This window comes from Bombina bombina, chromosome 6 (genome assembly GCF_027579735.1).
Source record: "Bombina bombina isolate aBomBom1 chromosome 6, aBomBom1.pri, whole genome shotgun sequence".
NCBI lineage: Eukaryota > Metazoa > Chordata > Amphibia > Anura > Bombinatoridae > Bombina > Bombina bombina.
This window is the reverse complement of record NC_069504.1, coordinates 1,046,094,720-1,046,114,959: the sequence shown is the minus strand read 5'-3', so window position 1 is coordinate 1,046,114,959 and position 20,240 is coordinate 1,046,094,720. Positions and strand designations below refer to the sequence as shown.

The 20,240-nt window shown below is 43.0% G+C and overlaps 1 protein-coding gene across 1 annotated transcript in view; it reads right to left on the bottom strand.

Moving 5' to 3' along the window:
• Positions 1 to 20,240, bottom strand: part of DDX11 (DEAD/H-box helicase 11) — a 552,545-nt gene that overhangs the window by 425,613 nt on the left and 106,692 nt on the right. The window contains exons 6-7 of the mRNA XM_053718816.1: positions 4,545 to 4,590; positions 1,764 to 1,871 (exon numbers count right to left, since the gene is read on the bottom strand). Of these exons, the coding sequence (XP_053574791.1) occupies positions 1,764 to 1,871; positions 4,545 to 4,590 (154 nt within the window). The remainder of the gene's footprint in view (positions 1 to 1,763; positions 1,872 to 4,544; positions 4,591 to 20,240) is intronic.

Here is a 20,240-nt window from a genome sequence, read left to right as displayed (position 1 = left end):
TGACCAAATTGTCACAATCATCCAGAGTAGATAACATCTCCTTAAGCAGAGCGCGGAGATGTTCTAATTTAAATTTAAAAGTAATAACATCAGGTTCAGCTTGTTGAGAAATTTTTCCTGAATCTGAAATTTCTCCCTCAGACAAAACCTCCCTCCTGGCCCCTTCAGATTGGTGTGAGGGTATGTCAGAACCATTATCATCAGCGTCCTCATGCTCCTCAGTATCTAAAACAGAGCAATCGCGCTTTCTCTGATAAGTGGGCATTTTGGACAAAATGTTTTTAATAGAATTATCCATTACAGCCGTTAATTGTTGCATAGTAAGAAGGATTGGCGCACTAGATGTACTAGGGACCTCTTGTGTGGGCAAGACTGGTGTAGACACAGAAGGGGATGATGCAGTACCATGCTTACTCCCCTCGCTTGAAGAATCATCTTGGGCAACATCATTATCAGTGGCATCATTGTCCCTACTTTGTTTGGACACTATGTCACATTCATCACATATATTTAAATGGGGAGGAACCTTGGCTTTCAAACATACAGAACATCGTCTATCTGATGGTTCAGACATGTTAACAGGCATAAACTTGATAACAAAGCACAAAAATACGTTTTAAAATAAAACCGTTACTGTCACTTTAAATTTTAAACTGAACACACTTTATTACTGAATATGTGAAAAAGTATGAAGGAATTGTTCAAAATTCACCAAAATTTCACCACAGTGTCTTAAAGCCTTAAAAGTATTGCACACCAAATTTGAAAGCTTTAACTCTTAAAATAACGGAACCGGAGCCGTTTTTACATTTAACCCCTATACAGTCCCTGGTATCTGCTTTGCTGAGACCCAACCAAGCCCAGAGGGGAATACGATACCAAATGACGCCTTCAATAAGCTTTTTCAGTGGTTCTTAGCTCCTCACACATGCATCTGCATGCCTTGCTTTCCAAAAACAACTGCGCATTAGTGGCGCGAAAATGAGGCTCTGCCTATGACTAGAAAAGGCCCCCAGTGAAAAAGGTGTCCAATACAGTGCCTGCCGTTTTTTTAATACATCCCCAAGATTAAAAGAACTATTTATAGTTATAATCCACTAAATATACTTGTAAAGTAATCGTTTTAGCCCAGAAAAATGTCTACCAGTCTTTAAAGCCCTTGTGAAGCCCTTTATTCTTATACTAAACTAAGAAAATGGCTTACCGGTTCCCATAGGAAAAATGACAGCTTCCAGCATTACCAAGTCTTGTTAGAAATGTGTCATACCTCAAGCAGCAAAGTCTGCCCACTGTTTCCCCCAACTGAAGTTAATTCATCTCAACAGTCCTGTGTGGAAACAGCCATCGATTTTAGTAACGGTTGCTAAAATCATCTTCCTCTTACAAACAGAAATCTTCATCTCTTTTCTGTTTCAGAGTAAATAGTACATACCAGCACTATTTTAAAATAACAAACTCTTGATTGAAGAATAAAAACTACATTTAAACACCAAAAAACTCTTAACCATCTCCGTGGAGATGTTGCCTGTGCAACGGCAAAGAGAATGACTGGGGTAGGCGGAGCCTAGGAGGGATCATGTGACCAGCTTTGCTGGGCTCTTTGCCATTTCCTGTTGGGGAAGAGAATATCCCACAAGTAAGGATGACGCCGTGGACCGGACACACCTATGTTGGAGAAATGACACACTTTTCAGTAATCAGTATATAAAGTTAGGCTTATATCAGAAAATATGATATCATTGAGCATACAATGTTTACTATACCTGCCGTGATCCCAGAGACACCAGCCTAATCTGCTTGAAGAAAGGGCTCTTCTGAACTTCATGAACAAACTGTGAGAGTTGTGAGTGTGTTCGACTGCAATAATAAATCTGTAGGACACACAGCACATAGACATTTCAATTATAGTTAGGAATTTCATAACACAAACATCCAGCAAGTACTGCAGAAATACAAAACAAAACTAGTTTTGAAGCACTTGGATAGCTTTAAGAAACTGTTTGTTAAAGGGACACTTAACTCACAAATATTCTATCATTCAGATAAACAAGCAGCAGTTAAACATAATATTTATTTGCCTTAAAAAATACCAAGTAAAAGTAGTTACAATTTAAAATAAAACTAATACATCACTATTACCTGACCACTTCCTACTAACTTAAGTAAAAAACTCTATGTAGCTATTAACCAATGAGCAGAGAAGGTAACCTAAGTTACAACATTGCATCTCACATTGTTTTATAGACACAATGGCCTCTAGTTATCATGGTCTGGCGGACCTGATCCGACACTGCGGATCAGGTCCTCCAGACCTCACTGAATACGGCGAGCAATACGCTCGCCGTATTCAGCATTGCACCAGCAGCTCACAAGAGCTGCAGGTGCAACGCTGCCCCCTGCAGACTCGCAGCCAATAGGCCGGCAGCAGGGGGGTGTCAATCAACCCGATTGTACTCGATCGGGTTGATTTGCGGCAATGTGTGTCCGCCTGCTCAGAGCAGGCAGACAGGTTATGGAACAGCGGTCTTTGTGACCGCTGCTTCATAACTGCTGTTTCTGGCGAGCCTGCAGGCTCCCCAGAAACACGGGGCATCAAGCTCCATTCGGAGCTTGATACACATGCCCCTAAAACTTTACACTAATTTTGTCAATATTTAAACAGCTAATGAAACTTAAAAAATACATTTACATGTTATTCTCAGACTAATCTTTACTCTGAATGCTTCATTCTATCTATGTCCATTTAAATGCTGCCATTTAATGTGGATGGTGTATTTCTCGGTTTGTTTTTTTCATACAATGACCCTTTAATGTAAACTGAGATTTCCCAGGGGAACACTACTGAAATATGATTACACATTAATTAAGAATGCATTAATAAGTGAATACAGAGTTTGATGCCTGACATATTTTGACAAATTTAAGTATTTCTTAATCAGTGATAAACTTGCTACAAAAGCTTGAAGAGAGCTTACACAGCCTCTGCAACAATGTTTCAAAACACTCCAATAGAGAAAGATATATTCAAGAGGCATAAAACTAAAAACACATGCACATATTTAGGTAGTCATGAAATGGTAATAAAGTGAAACAATTCTGTCCTTAAAGGGACCTTAAACACTTGGCATTAGGGTTTTGTGTTTTTTTTTATTCATAATGTTTTTTCAGTTTTTAAAATGCAAATACCTTTAATTTTTTTATTATAGATGTTCAATTATTTATTTTTTTATTTTGTGACCGCTCCGTGAAGACATGGGTGAAAGTGATGCTGAGAAAACTGTAAGTCTGCTTATTGCTGTGAGCGTGCACGCATATAGACATCACGCTCACAGCATAACTAAAAAACTACTGCTCCTATAAAGTTTGCAGCTATAATCTTTATTGCTAAAGCAGCATATCTTTTGAACTGGCCTCAGCTATTGTTTGTTATATAGCTGTAAGATAAACATTCATTATCGATTATTAAAATAATATAATATTTACTCTAGACTGTAAAAATCCTCAATGTAGTGCAAGGGAAAGAGGGATGGGTAGGGATCCTCCAACACAGTTACAGCTCAGCGAGGCGACTGCTGTCTCATAAATATATTATGTTATCTTTATCACTAAGCTGTGTCACCATTCCACCCCTCTCTCTAAGCTCCCGGAGTCCCGCTCAAGCCATACATTTTTTTCTTTACTTTCAGAGTTTGTTTAGATCGGACCCTTTGAAAATCTTATCCTTAGTTTTTGATTTACGGCTTTGACCAGCAGCTCAGATGAGAACAGAGAGCGTGAGCTGCTGGTCAAAGCCGTAAATCAAAAACTAAGGATAAGATTTTCAAAGGGTCCGAAAATACAGATTTATAAAAAAAGATAGTACCCAGTCAAACAATTCTTCATGAAAGAGAAGAGACAGAAGCAAACAAGAGAAGAGTGAGAGGAGAGACAGAGACTCTGGTAAATACACTATGGAAATCAATCTATCATATCACTGCTACAACTGTTGTTAATTGTCAAAAAACTTGCATGAAGTAACTTACAATACCCAGTAATCTGTGCCCCTGAAGCTCATTCAATGAAGCATGGCATGATGGAAGTTGTAGTTGTTATGTGTGCACGGATTTATCCTGCATGCAGCTCACAGTGCCATGCAAGCGGCTGCAGGATGTCCTCTACAATCAGTCAGTATACCATTATTATTATTATTATTATTATCAGGTATTTGTAGAGCGCCAACAGATTCCGCAGCGCTGACCATGGAGGCAAACAAATGGGAGGCAACACTAGGGTTCATAGATCTGGGCACCAGGACAACGTTTGAGACACCCTTTCACCAGAAATTTTTTGAGCCCTGCCTTTAGGTACTGCAACATGATTTTAAAGATTTATTGGTCCATATAAGAAATTATCTTAAGCTGAATACAAAGCTTTCTCCACCGTCTCAAGCATACTGCAGGAATTTAACCAACATTTTTTTTACAGGTTGTATGATTTGCTAAATAAACATACAATAAAATTTTTATTCTGTGATTGAAACTCCAAGGAACAATATATTTCCTCACCTTGGTTACATGTTCTTCTTCCAAATCGTCGTCATCTTCTTCCAGCCTGCAGCAATTACACAAGACAATTAGCTGTAGTGGAAACATTCCTGACCCAGTAGAAAGAAATAACATTTTATTCACAACAGTTAGAAAGTAACAAAAGCAAAATACAGATCAAAATAAAAGCCTGAATATAGACGATGCATTCAGGTGTTGTGTAATATTTGCCAACCGCGTTACGTTTTCCGAACCATGTAATGCATACGGCCAGGCTTCCGCAGGATCAGAACAGTTAACCCTCACAATAAAAATGTAAACCAGAAATGCCTAAAGGGAGGGATTGTTGAATTATTATTATTTGTTTACTATACTGAGTGAATAAATACAATTACTTAATTTTAGGTAGGAAACTTCACCGTCCTACTCACAGTAGATGCCAGTTCACCAGCAAGCGAGAATCCAAGCAGTAATATACAACATAAATAAAGTGAAAGATCACAAACAGTGCAAGAGAAAGTTATTTGTTAAATTGTAAAACAGAATGAAGAATATTGTGCCCAAAGCTTCCATCATAAGTTACCGGACATACATTTTTTAGTGATTCGCGAAGGTGGGCAGAGCTTGCAGCCTTGTAAGTATCTGAATTTGTGGCATTAGCCATATCTCATAAATTCCATAGTATTGCCTATAAACTCCAAGGTATTGCCTATACCAGGGGTGTCCAAACTTTGCTCTCCAGAGGTTTTGGAACTACATTTCCCATGATGCTCAGCTAGATAAAATGCTGGCTGAGCATCATCGGAAATGTAGTTCCAAAACCTCTGGAGAGCAAAGTTTGGACACCCCTGGCCTATACATTTCTGATGTTATTTGTTTGCAGAATAATTTATGTTTATTGTAATCTAGTGGCTAACATGACACCACTCTTTCTCTACACCAGGATAATAAAACTTATTTTCCACAGCAGAGGTACAGGACTGCAGTAACTAGGGATTACTTTATATAGAAAATAACACACTTATATATATATATACTGTACATTGTAACACAAGATGCAGAAAGTCACAGTGTTATTTAGTAATTACCAGAAAATAAATACGATAAAGCATTCAGACTTACCACACCCACTGTTTCCTCAAATTCTGTGGTCTATAAAACTCTGCAGATAAGCAACATGTAGGGGAGCTCACAGGGTTACAAACACCAAACTCAGGTATATTTGTTGCAGGGGTCTGAGTGCATCCATTACCACTACAAGTCTAATGGCATAAGTATATGACCAAAGATGCCGGAGGCTTCTCCCAAATGCCCCAATTTGTAATCTAATCACAGCAAACAGCCTACTTTGGAAAGCGTTATATCAAAAACCGGAGAGAAGTGAATAAAATTTAAAGTCCATTTTATTGGGTACTCTTCATTAAAAACACAAAGGGCACAGCAGATCAGACCTCTTACAGCTGACGCATTTCCTGCCTCAAACGGCACTTCATCAGAGCTGCTCTACAGGTGCATCTCATAGGTAATTATCGAAAGGGGAAATGATCCACAAAGCCAATCAAAACCCTAATCATTGGCATATACATAGATAAAAGACACACTTAGAATAAAAACAAAAAGAGGATCATAAGCTTACATGAATTTAACTATTACATATGCAGTGGAATTTGGGAACATGTCAATAACGTAAGCTACGCATACAAAGTTAGAAGCACAAAATATTGTGAAACCAGGTTGCATATCATATAGGCAGTGATGCACATCACTAAAATATTATAGTATAAAAGTCAAATGCTGTATAAAACCCACTATTGATGAATGCATCAGTGCCAACAAGATCGCAATATGTTAACAATTTCTTATTATTTACAAAAAGATACATTTTGATTGAGATACAAGGTAGAAAATTCACCTCTCATCTATGTACAATTTCACATTGCTCATTTCATGGATACCAAAATGTGAACCTGTTTTTAGAGGGGAGGAGAGTCCACGGCTTCATTCATTACTATTGGGAATTTAGAACCTGGCCACCAGGAGGAGGCAAAGACACCCCAGCCAAATTCTTAAATACCTCTCCCACTCCTCTCATCCCCCAGTCATTCTGCCGAGGGAACCAGGAACAGTAGGAGAAATATCAGGGTAAAAAAGGTGCCACAAGATGAATAAATTTAGGGCCGCCCAACGGAGATACGGGCGGGAGCGGTGGACTCTCCTCCCCTCGATGGAAATGAAATTATCAGGTAAGCATCATTTATATTTTCCAACTAAAGGGGAGGAGAGTCCATGGCTTCATTCATTACTATTGGGAACATATACCCAAGGTCTAGAGGACACTGAATGAAACCGGAAGGGCAAAAGGCGGACCCTAATCTGAGGGCACCACAGCATGCAAAACCTTTCTCCCAAAAACAGCTTCCGCAGACGCAAAAACGTCAAATTTGTAAAACTTTGTAAAAGTGTGTAAGGAGGACCAGGTAGCCGCCTTACAAATTTGTTTCATAGAGGCCTCATTCTTGAAGGCCCAAGACGAAGCCACAGCTCTAGTTGAATGAGCCGTGATCTGATGAGGAGGCTTATGTTCCGCTGTCTCATAAGCCAAGCGAATCAAGCTCCTCAACCAAAAAGACAAAGAAGTAGCAGAGACCCTTTGCCCCTTGCGCTTCCCAGAATACACAACAAAAAGAGATGTAGACTGTCTGAAATACTTTGTAGCCTGAAGATAGAACTTCAAGGCACGAACCACATCCAGGTTATGAAGTAACCTCTCCTTTGAAGAAGAAGGGTTAGGACACAAAGAAGGAACAACTATTTCCTGATTGATGTTCCGGTTAGACACCAGCTTGGGGAGAAAGCCCAACCCAGTGCAAAGTACAGTCTTATCCGCATGAAACACCAGATAAGTTCAGATACTCTGTGTGCCGATGCAATAGCCAACAGAAAGAGAACCTTTCAAGACAGAATCTTAATGTCTATGGAATGCATAGGTTCAAACGGAACCCTCTGAAAAACCTTAAGGATTAAGTTTAAACTCCAATGTGGAGCCGCCTGTCTAAAGACAGGCCTAATTTTAGACAGAGCCTGAACAAAAGATTGAATGTCAGGGAGCTCAGCGAGTCTCCTATGCAACAAAACGGATAATGCCAAAATCTGTCCCTTTAAGGAACTAGCGGCAAGACCCTTCTCCAACCCATCTTGGAGAAAGGACAGAATCCTGGATACCTTTACCTTATGCCAAGGATATCCATGCTTCTCACACCAGGACAAGTAAGTCCTCCACACCATATTGTAGATACGACGAATAACTGGCTTCTTTGCCCGAATAAGAGTATCAATAACACTTTCTGAAAAGCCTCTCTTGGCTAAGACAGGGTAACCTCCACGGCGGAGAGAATGACATCCTCACCAGATCTGCTAACCACGTCCTTCGCGGTCATGAAGGAGCAATCAGAATGGCCGGGGCCCGCTTCTGTTTGATGCGTGCCACTACGTGAGGTAGAAGTGGTAACGGTGGAAAAATATAAACTAGGCTGAATCCCCAAGGAACCACTAAGGCATCTATCAGCTCCACCTGGGAATCCCTGGACCTCGACCCGTATCGGGATAGCTTGCAATTGAGTCTGGACGCCATGAGATCTATCTCCGGCGCTCCCCATCTGTGACAAATCTCCGCAAACACCTCTGGGTGAAGAGACCATTCCCCCGGATAGAAGGATTGTCTGCTGAGAAAGTCCGCTTCCCAGTTGTCCACACCTGGAATGTGAATCGCTGAGAGCCAGCAGTCGTGGAACTCCGCCCACTTCAAAATCCGAGACACCTCTCTCATCGCGAGGAAGCTCATCTAACCCCCCTGATGGTTGATGTAAGCCACCGAGGTAATGTTGTCGGTCTGGAATCTGATACAACTGACTGACTCCAGAGAAGGCCATGCCTTCAGAGCATTGTAAATCGCTTGTAGTTCTAGGATGTTGATCGGAAGGAGAGGCTCCTCCCTGGACCACTTTCCTTGTGCCATCCTGGCACCCCAAACAGCTCCCCATCCAGTCAGACTAGCGTCCGTGGTCACAATCTCCTAGGACGGTCGCAAGAAGGATGTCCCCATGGACAGTTGCTCCGGACGAATCCATAAAGAGGGGGAGTTCCGAGTCCGAGCATCCATGGATATCAGCTGTGATAGATCTGAACGATCGCTGTTCACTGTCTCAACATGCACAATTGAAGAGGTCTGAGATAGAGAGACATCTATGCTTGACACCATGAGACCTATTACCTCCATACCTCCATACCTCCATACATTGAGCCACCGACAGGCTTGTGAAGGACTGAAGGGCAAGACAGGTGGACGCAAGCTTCCTGCGCCGCTGATCTGTGAGAAATATCTTCATGGACATAGTCTATTATCGTGCCCAGGAACTCTACCCTGTTGCTGGGAACCAGGGACCTCTTTCCTGAGTTGATCTTCCAACAGTGAAATTGGAGCAGAAGAAGAAGAGCCCTCGAATGATCCTCTGCGAGGCTGAGCAACGTCGCCTGAACTAGTATGTCGTCCAGGTAAGGCGCCATCGTAATGCCCCTGGATCTGGCAACTGCAAGCAGCACCTCCAGAACCTTCGTGAAGACTCTTGGGGCCGTCGCCAGACCAAAAAGAAAGGCCATAAACTGGAAGTGTTGGTCCATAAATGCAAATCCTAGGAACCTGTAGTGGTCCCTGTGAATTGGCACATGAAGGTAAGCGTACTTCAAGTCTACAGTTGTCATGAACTGTCCCTCTTGAACTAGGGGCAAAATAGATATGATCGTTTCCATTTTGAATGATGGAACACTCAGAAACTTGTTTAAACACTTTAGGTCCAGAATCGGGCGGAACGTGCCCTCCTTCTTTGGAACCACAAAAAGGTTGGAATAGTACCCTAGACCCCTTTCTGCTAAGGGTACTGGTACGATAACCCCGAGAGAGGCGAGATCTCTCACACACTCTAGAAAGGCCTCTCTCTTCTCTGGTCTTGAAGACAGGTTTGACAGGAGGAATCTGCCCTCGGGCGGATGGGATCTGAACTCTATCCTGTAACCCTGGGAGACTACTTCTAGAACCCAAGGGTCCTGAACGTCCTGCAACCATGCGTCTGAGAATAGAGATAATCTGCCCCCAACGTGATCCGGAGACCGGTGGGGGGCCGCCCCTTCATGCCAATTTAGTCTCGGCGAGCTTCTTGCTCTGCTTAGACTTGTTCCAAGGTTGAGCCGGCTTCCAAGATCCCTTGGACTAGTCCGCTTTCGCTGCGGGTTGCTGGCGCTGGGCCTTGTCCGCATGAAGGGGACGAAAAATAGATCCTTTAGGCTTAGCCTTCTTATCCTGCGGTAGGAAAGCTCCCTTGCCTCTCGTAACCGTGGATATAATCGTATCCAATCCTGGACCAAACAGGATCTTTCCATGAAAAAGTAGGGACAACAGCCTCGCCTTAGAGGTCATGTCCGCAGACCAAGATTTTAGCCACAGAGCCCTGCACGCTAAAACAGAAAAACCTGACACCTTAGCATCCAGGCAAATAATTTGCATATTGGCATCACAGATGAAAGAATTGGTGATCTTCAGCGCCTTAATCTTCTCCTGTATCTCATCGATGGATGTCTCCCGCTTGACCATTTCACACAGGGATTCACACCAATATGTCGCAGCTACAGAGACCGCCGCAACGGCCGCTGCTGGCTGAAAAACAAACCCCATGTGCTGAAACATCTTTCTCAACATGTTTTCCAGCTTTTTATCCATGGGCTCTTCAAACGAACTATCCGGAACGGGAAAAAGCTTTTTAAAGGAAATAGAAGGGGAAAAATAAAACCTAATCGCTCCCATTCGTTCGTAATAATATTAGCCATCTTAACGGGAACCGGGAAAGACTGAGGTACTACCCTGTCCTAGTATACCTTGTCAAGCTTAGGAATCGCAGGTTCCTCCGGTATCTTAGGTTCCGGAACCTCCAGAGTAGCAAGCACCTGCCATAGCAGAAAGCGCAAATTATCCATCCTAAACCTATAACCAGGTTCCTCCAACGCCGGAGGTTTAGATGACACTGACTCCGACCCAGAAGGGACCTCCTCCGAAGAATCGGAGTGGGCCTTGTCATCGTATAGAGCCTCTGGATCTTCCATCGGTGAGGACAAACCCTGGGCCGGGCCGCTATGATAAGCCATATGCTTGCGCTTAGCAGAACGTGGTAAGGCATGGATCACTTTCGAAAACCGCATAGTCCGACGGCCAACGAAGGAGTAATGGTTGTACCCCGCTGCATGTGCAATCGGAGATGAATGCAGGGAATGCACCTCCCGGGACGAAGAACCCTCAGAGGTGGACGGCTCAGTAGTACTAGACATCTATTTACTTTTAGATGTTGTAACTTTATCAAGGCATGTGGAACATAGCTGAGCAAGCTGATCTACCAGAACCTCCTCACAATAAACACAGGAATGAGACTTTATTAAGGAAGGAGAGCCTTGCAATGCGTCAGAGTCCTCCATCGCTTGCGCGTTTGGTTAGACTAACTTTATTTATTAAAAAGGCACCTTTATGCACAAAGGGTAGAATATGACAACCTGACTACTAGACTTTCTGAATTGGAGCATTCACATAAACATTCCCCTCTAGATGATAATATCCTGGCCGAAATATCAAAGACTAGGCAAGCTTTAGATGACTTTTTGCAAATAGAACACCACAACCTCTCACACAAACTAAATAGTCTCTTCCACTACGAGAACAACAGAGCTGGTAAATTCCTAGCAAGAGCTCTGAAGAAGAAAAAACTTAAATCACATATCTATGAATTAAAGCCCCCAAACAAACCACCTTTAACCACTACGCCTGCAATTCTCCAGGCGTTTCACGCCTACTATTCAGAGCTATATAACCTGCCTTCTTCCAATGATTTGCCCAGTTTTGAGAAGATACTAGGCGAATACACCAAAAACTGCCCTTTACCCAAGCTTACTGAGACCCAATTAAAGCAACTTAACTCATCCTTCACTGTCCCTGAAATAAAAAAAGCCATACAAACACTGAAAAATGGGAAAAGCCCAGGGCCAGATGGGTTCTCCACGAAATATTATAAAGTTTTTCAAGACACCTTAGCCCCACACTTGGCTACTATTTTTAATGAAATAAATCAAGGGGCAAGGTTCCCACCCTCGATGCTGGAAGCACATGTTGTGGTTTTGCCTAAACCAGGCAAGCCGGCCACGACCCCTTCAAATTTCCAACCCATTTCTCTACTAAATGTAGATGTTAAATTATACGCTAAAATTCTTGCAAGGGACAACTCCACTAAAATCATTAATCTCATGGAATACGTAAGTAAACAAAACATCCCCACGGTAGTCCTTTCTATGGATGCTGAAAAAGCATTCGACCGCTTGAATTGGTCTTTCCTTAAACACACGCTCCTAAGATTTGGCTTTAACACTGAGTTCCTTACCAAAATATTCGCCCTCTATAATAACCCCACGGCCAAAATTAAGTTAAATGATTGTCTATCCGATCCATTCACCATCAAGAATGGCACTCGACAAGGCTGCCCCCTGTCCCCCACGTTATTCATTTTAGCAATGGAAGTTTTGGCCACATACATTAGATCCAACCCGAAAATTAAGGGCATAGTCATAGATCATATGGAATATAAGACCTCCCTATATGCAGATGACATCATCCTAACCCTTACAAATTTGGAAACTTCAGTACCTGCACTCATGTCACAGCTACATGAATTTGGAGAGATGTCATATTTCCAAATTAACTACTCCAAGTCAGAATTTATTAATGTAGGAACCCCACAAAACGAGCTACACCATTTGGAAATGCACCAATTCAAGCAACAACCTGTGGCACTAAAGTATCTAGGTGTTTACATCACCCCCCATCTGCACAAAATAATCCCGTTAAATTTAAAACACATATCATAACCACTTTGACCTCTTGGAAGCAAAAACCCTTGTCCTGGTAAGGTAGAATCAACTCTATAAAAATGATCATTCTCCCCAAAATTCTATACCTTCTCCAGGCAATCCCTCTCCCTATCCCAGATAAGTCACTATATCAGCTACAAAAAATAATAAATTCCTTTATTTGGGGTAATAAACGCCCAAGAATCGCCACCCAAACACTATACTGTAATAAACTGCATGGAGGATTGGGAGTACCAAATCTCCAATTTTACAAACAGGCAACTCACATGGCAAGGATAGTGGACTGGTGTAAGCATATGGCTCATAAGGAATGGGTGACCTTAGAAGCTAAACTCAGTGGGGCCACACAGCTTGGTGACCGGTGTTGGGCTCCAACCACTCAGGCACGCGCCGACCCTGCTCAGCCTATTGACCCACTCACTGTCTAGGAAACATTTCGGTTATGGTATAAAACCCTAAGGTCCCAAAAATCTATCTCATCCCCTCAATCACCGCTGTCCCTCCTGACCCACAATACTCAGCTCCCCTTTCAACTTCATACAAGTGCTCAGAATATTTCAATGATACACCAAAGCATGTCTTTGTACAGGATCTTACAAAATGGAAAGCTTAAAACTAAACGAGAGGTTTTGGATATATTAAACCTTAACCAGCATAACTGGTTGACATACCACCAAGTTTCACATAGCCACCAGACGCATGCTAACAAGAACAATATCTCTAGACCCCTGACACCCTTTGAGTCCATGTGCCATGCACCATTACCAAGCAAAGGCACCTTATCCATGTCTTATAAATTGCTTATTTCACATCAAGCCATACACCAACCATCGTATGTTCAAAAGTGGGAATCAGAATTAGATGAACACATATCACCCAAAATTTGGGATACAATTTTTAGACAGATGAGTTCCTCCGCCTCCTCTTTACAGGTTACCGAAATGAACACTAAACTACTATGCAGATGGCATTACACTCCAGATAGGTTGGGGAAGATGATCCCTTCTTATGATACAAACTGTTGGAGGGGATGTGGAACCAGGGGCACATTTACACATGTTTGGTGGACTTGCCCTATTGTAAAGAAATACTGGCTAGACATAGGCAGGGAAATAGAGACAGTTCTGGGCTCCCCTGTCCCCCACACACCGTGGACATTTCTGTTCAATGTCCGCCCCCGGATACGTTGTATATACAGACTTAAACTGTTAACGCTTATGGTAAATACGGCCAAGAGATACATCCCTTATAATTGGAAAAAAAATACATTACCAATACTACAGTTCTGGAGAGACAGAGTAACCACAGCTCTAAAACTAGAACAATACCACTATACCAAAATAGGAAACTTAGGGGAATTCCATGATTTGTGTTTCATTTGGGAGGAATATCTACACTCGCTTAAAGACCCGAATACCCATCTTATATCCCCCCCTTTATAGCACAGACACCTCATTAGCACCTTTCGCACTATTTTGAACACACCTCACATCCTAACCAGGGAGACACCCTGGGCCCTGACCATTACCCACTAACGATACTAAAACAAAGACTGGGTACCTGTTATCGATACCCTCCGAAACAGGACTTCAACTAGTAATACTTTGTGACTATTGAAGCTATACAGCGTAGGGATCTTATCATGATGTATTGATAATTTTTTTTTTTTTTCATGATGTATTGATGTATTGATAATTTATTTTTTTTTTCATAATGATATGTAACATGTGCAATGTTTTACTGTTTCAATAAAATTTTTTAAAAAAAAAAAAAAAAAAAAAAAGGCACCTTTATACCACCAATGGCCGGGGCACTCACCACCTTTCCAGGACCCGGACTACAGAAACCTCTACGTCTCCTGTGCCACAGATCAACAGGAAGGATAGATAGCCACACCCAGTCACATGGAATGGCTGGCAGAACCGCCCCTGCACTAGGGAAAAACATGCCAAAAAATGGCCGCGCAAAGCTTCCGCAAGTAACCTGAAGTTCCACACATTGCTAGAGCCCCAAACAAGGAAGAGGACAGGAGAAAATCCTTAGTCGCCTGCAAATAGTACTTCAATGCACGTACAACATCTAGATTGTGTAGTAAACGCTCTTTATGAGAAGAAGGGTTAGGACACAAAGAAGGAACAACAATCTCCTGATTAATATTCCTATCCGAAACCACTTTAGGGAGAAACCCTAACTTGGTACGCAAAACTACCTTATCCAAATGAAAAATAAGGTAAGGTAGATTTAAACTGCAACGCCAAGAGCTCTGAGACTCTACGAGCAGAAGAAATAGCAACAAGAAACAAAACTTTCCGAGATAATAACTTAATATCTAAGGAATGCATAGGCTCAAACGGAGCATGCTGAAGAACTTTAAGAACAAGGTTAAGACACCAGTGAGGAGTAACAGGTTTGAACACAGACCTGATTCTGACCAAGGCCTGGCAGAACGATTGCACGTCAGGTACATCCACCAGACGTTTATGTAATAAAATAGACAAGGCAGATATCTGTCCCTTCAAGGTTCATGTCGATAAACCCCTCTCCAAACCTTCCTGGAGAAAAAGAAAATTTATACTTACCTGATAAATTTATTTCATTTTTGATATGATGAGTCCACTGATCATCTAATTACTAATGGGATATTCACCTCCTGGTCAGCAGGAGGAGGCAAAGTGCACCACAGCAGAGCTGTTAAATAGCTCCTCCCTTCCCTCCCACTCCAGTAATTCGACCGAAGTTAAGGAAAGAAAGGAAAAGCCAAGGTTCAGAAGTGTCTGAAGTTTATAATAACCAACAACCTGTCTTACAAGAACAGGGCGGGCCGTGGACTCATCGCGTCAAAAAATAAATTTATCAGGTAAGCATAAATTTTCTTTTCTTTTTTATGACACGATGAGTCCACGGATCATCTTAATTACTAATGGGATTCAATACCCAAGCTAGAGTACACAGATGATACAGGAGGGACAAGACAGGGAACCTAAACGGAAGTCACCACTTGAAGAACCTTTCTCCCAAAAGCGCCCTCAGCCGAGGCAAAAGTGTCAAATTTGTAAAACTTTGAAAAAGTGTGAAGAGAGGACCAAGTTGCAGCCTTGCAAATCTGTTCCACAGAAGCTTCATTTTTGAATGCCCATGAGGAAGCAACAGCCCTCGTGGAATGAGTCGTAACCCTCTCGGAAGGCTGCTGTCCAGCAGTCTCATATGCAAAATGCATGATGCACTTCAGCCAAAAAGAAAGAGAAGTAGCCGTAGCTTTCTGTCCCTTACGTTTTCCTGAGAAAATCACAAAGAAGAAGAAAGTTGTTAGTCGCCTGTAAGTAAAACTTTAAAGCACGGACCACGTCTAAATTGTGCAGAAGTCGTTCTTTCTGAGAAGAAGGATTAGGACACAAAGAAGGAACAACAATCTCCTGATTAATGTCCCGATCAGAAACAACCTTAGAAAGAAATCCTAATTTAGTACGTAAAACTGCCTTATCTGAATGGAAAATAAGGTAAGGAGAATCGTACTGTAATGCCGTGAGCTCTGACACTCTACGAGCCGAAGAAATGGCTACAAGCCAGACGTTTGTGTAACAAAATAGAGGCTATATAAAGGACGAGATTTGACCCTTTAGGGAACTCACCGATAAACTCTTCTCCAAACCTTCTTGGAGAAAAGACAAAATTCTAGGAATCCTAACTCTACTACATGAGTAGCCCTTGGATTCACACAAATAGAGTTATTTACACCAAATCTAATGGTAAATCCTTCTAGTTACAGGCTTACGAGCCTGAATCATGGTCTCTATGACCGAATCAGAAAATCCCTGCTTGGATAAAATTAAGCGTTCAATCTCCAAGCAGTCAGCTTCAGAGAAACTAGATTTGGATGATGGAAGGGTCCTTTAATCAGAAGGTCCTTCCTCAATAGGAGTCTCCAAGGTGGCAGAGATGCCATCTCCACCAGATCCGCATACCAAATCCTGCGAGGCCAGGCCGGTGCTACGAGGATCACCAAAGCCCTCGCCTGTTTGATTCGAGCAATTACCCGAGGAAGAAGAGCAAACGGAGGAAAAAGGTATGCTAGACTGAAGGTCCAAGGAGCCGCCACAGCATCTATCAGTGCCGCCTGGGGGTCCCTGGATCTCGACCCGTATCTTCGGAGCTTGGCATGTCTCTTTAAATTTAAAAGTGTAACTTTTTTACTGTATGTGAGAGAAACCGTGTTCAAACACCCATACACAAATAAAAATGACTCCCCTACACCTCAGCAGCTCTGCTGGGGTGCCTACCTGACTGCAAGACCGGAGCCTCTAACTCCCTCCTGGCAATCAATCCGGACTCAATAGGGGAACAATTCAGCAACCCTCCGGACCTAGAAATGCCTGATCTAGAAAGAAAACATGCGTTTCTAGGCAGAGGAACTATCCGGTCTGTATCCGCAATACAGAAGATCCGTCCATCATGGGCGTGGCTAACCATCACAACACTCTCCCGGACGTTATATCATATTAAAATAAACGCCATGATACAGAACCACCATTCAAGTGCTTATCTCCCAGCACCAGTGCCTGTAACACGCAGTCTGGTTCTCTCAGACTATGAGAGCAACCATAAGCCCTTTATGTAATATAATGAAGTATAATAAAGTGCTCTTTTTCCTCTATGCTACCAGGAAAAAAAACAAGCACTTACCTCATATGTCTGCCTGACAGCTAAAGGTAGGTCACCAGGTTTGAGGGGTCCTATACCCCACATGGACCTGTGAAAAAAAAAAAATTCCTGAATATATATTCCTCAGGATTTCAGGGTTAGGGCAGCAATAATATATGGGAGGCGCAGTGAGAATTATGTCCCACAAGTTCCCATTGCTTTAAAGCCACCAATGTTCTACAGAAGAGACTGATATAGACTATGACTACACCCCAGAACAAAGCAGCACAATCTTGTACTACTTTAAAAATAATAAACTCTTGATTGAAGAATCTATACTAACACCTCACTTTACCACTTCCTATCACTAACGTAGGCAAAGAGAATGACTGGGGTGGGAGGGAAGGGAGGAGCTATTTAACAGCTCTGCTGTGGTGCTCTTTGCCTCCTCCTGCTGACCAGGAGGTGAATATCCCATTAGAAATTAAGATGATCCGTGGACTCATCGTGTCATAAAAAAGAAAGACAGAATTCGTGGAATCCGAACTCTACTCCAAGAGTAGCCTCTGAATTCACACCAATACAGATTCACACCATATCTGGTAGTAAATCTTTCTGGTAACAGGTTTACGAGCCTGAATCATGGTCTCAATGACCGACTCAGAAAATCCCCACTTAGATAAAATTAAGCGTTCAATCTCCAAGCAGTCAGAGAAACGGGATTTGGATGAAGGAAGAGCCCTTGAAGTAGAAGGTCTTTCTTCAGAGGAAGTCTCCAAGGTGGGAGAGATGACATCTCTACTAGGTCTGCATACCAGATCCTGCGAAGCCACGCCGGTGCAATGAGGATCACCGATGCCCTCTCCTGTTTGATTCGAGCAATGACCAGAGGAAGGAGAGTGAACGGAGGAAATAGGTATGCTAGACTGAAATTCCAAAGGACCGCCAGAGCATCTATCAGTACAGCCTGAGGGTCCATCGACCTTGATCCGTACCTCGGGAGCTTGACATTCTGACAAGATGCCATGAGATCCAGCTCCGGCTGTCCCCATTTGAGAATCAAGTTGGAAAAAACCTCCGGATGGAGCTCCCACTCCCCCGGGTGAATAGTCTGTCTGCTCAGAAAATCCGCTTCCCAATTGTCCACTCCTGGATCGCAGATAGACAGCAGTTGTGGGTCTCTGCCCACCGAATAATCTTGGCTACCTATGTCATGGCCAAGGAACTTCGAGTTCCTCCCTAATGGTTGATGTAAGCCACTGAGGTTATGTTGTTCGACTGGAACCTGATACACCAGGCTGACGCTAATTGAGGCCAGGCCAGAAGAGCAGTGAATATTGCCCTCAGCTCTAGGATGTTTATGGGGAGAACAGACTCCTCCCAAGTCCATGTCCCCTGAGCCTTTAGAGAGCCCGAGACAGCTCCCCCAACCCAGCAGACTGGCGTCCAATGTCACAATCACCCAGGAGGGTCTGCGGAAGCAGGTTCCCTGGGAAAGATGATCCTGAGACAGCCACCAAGGAAGAGAATCTCTTGTCGCCTGATCCAGAAGAATTCGCAGAGACAGGTCCGCATAATCCCTGTTCCATTGCCTGAGCATGCATAACTGCAGAGGCCTGAGATGGAAACAGGCAAACAGAATTATGTCCATGGCGGCTACCATCAAACCGATCACCTCCATGCATTGAGCCACTGATGGCCGAGGAGAGCACTGAAGGGTCAGACAAGAGTTGAAGATCTTTGATTTTCTAACCTCTGTCAGAAATATTTTCATTGATAGGGAATCTATTATGGTTCCCAGGAACACTACCCTTGTAGCTGGAATTAAGGAACTCTTTCCCAAATTCACCTTCCATCCGTGAGAACGCAGAAAGAATAACAACATCTCCGTGTGGGAGTTAGCTTGTTGAAAGGATGGCGCCTGAACCTGAATGTCGTGCACCACCAACAGGGATCCCAGAACCTTTGAAAACATTCTGGGAGCTGTGGCAAGGCCGAATGGAAGAGCCACAAAATGGAAGTGTTTGTCTAGAAAGGCGAACCTCAGAAACTTGTGATGATCCTTGTGGATAGGAACATGCAGGTACGCATCCTTTAAATCTACTGTTGTCATGAATTGACCCTCTTGAACCAAGGGACGAATTAAACGAATGGTTTCCACCTTGAAGGACGGTACTCTGAAGAACTTGTTTAGACTCTTGAGATCTAAAATTGGTCTGAAACTTCCCTCTTTTTTGGGAACCACGAACAGATTGGAGTAAAATCCCAGACCCTGTTACTACATTGGAAAAGGAACTATCACTCCCAGAGCGGAAAGGTCTCGAACACAGTGTAAGAACGCCTCTCTTTTTATCTGGTCTACAGATAATCTTGAGAGCAGAAACCTGCCCCAGGGAGGAAAAGTCTTGAACTCCAGTTTGTATCCTTGGGACACGATGTCCACCGCCCAGGGATCTGGAACATCCCGAACCCAGGCCTGAACGAAGGAGAGTCTGCCCCCCCCAGGTTATAGTTCCGGCACGGGGGCAGACCCTTCATGCTGACTGAGTCATTAAAAGGCTTCTTAGATTGCTTCCCCTGGTTCCAAGACTGGTTGGTCTTCCAGGAAGTTTTGGACTGATCTTGCTTGGCAGAGGGAGAGGAAGGCTTACCTATGAAGTTTCGAAAGGAACAAAAATTACTCTGATGTCCCTTCTGTTTATTCCTCTTATCCTGGGGGAGGAAATGACCCTTACCCACCGTAATGTCAGAAATAATTTCAGCCAAGCCCAGCCCAAACAAGGTCTTACCCTTGAAGAGAATCGCCAAAAGCTTAGATTTAGACGAAACATCTGCAGACCAGGACTTCAACCATAAGGCTCTGTAGGCCAGAACGGCAAAACCAGAAATATTTGCTCCCAGCTTGATAACCTGCAGGGAAGTATCCGTAATAAAAGAATTGGCCAACTTAAGGGCCTTGATCCTGTCCTGGATCTCTTCAAGGGGAGTGTCTGTCTGTATAGAATCAGACAACGCATCAAACCAGTATGCCGCCGCACTAGTGACGGTAGCAATACACACCGCAGGTTGCCATTGTAAACCCTGGTGTACATACATATTTTTGAGCAACCCCTCAAACTTCTT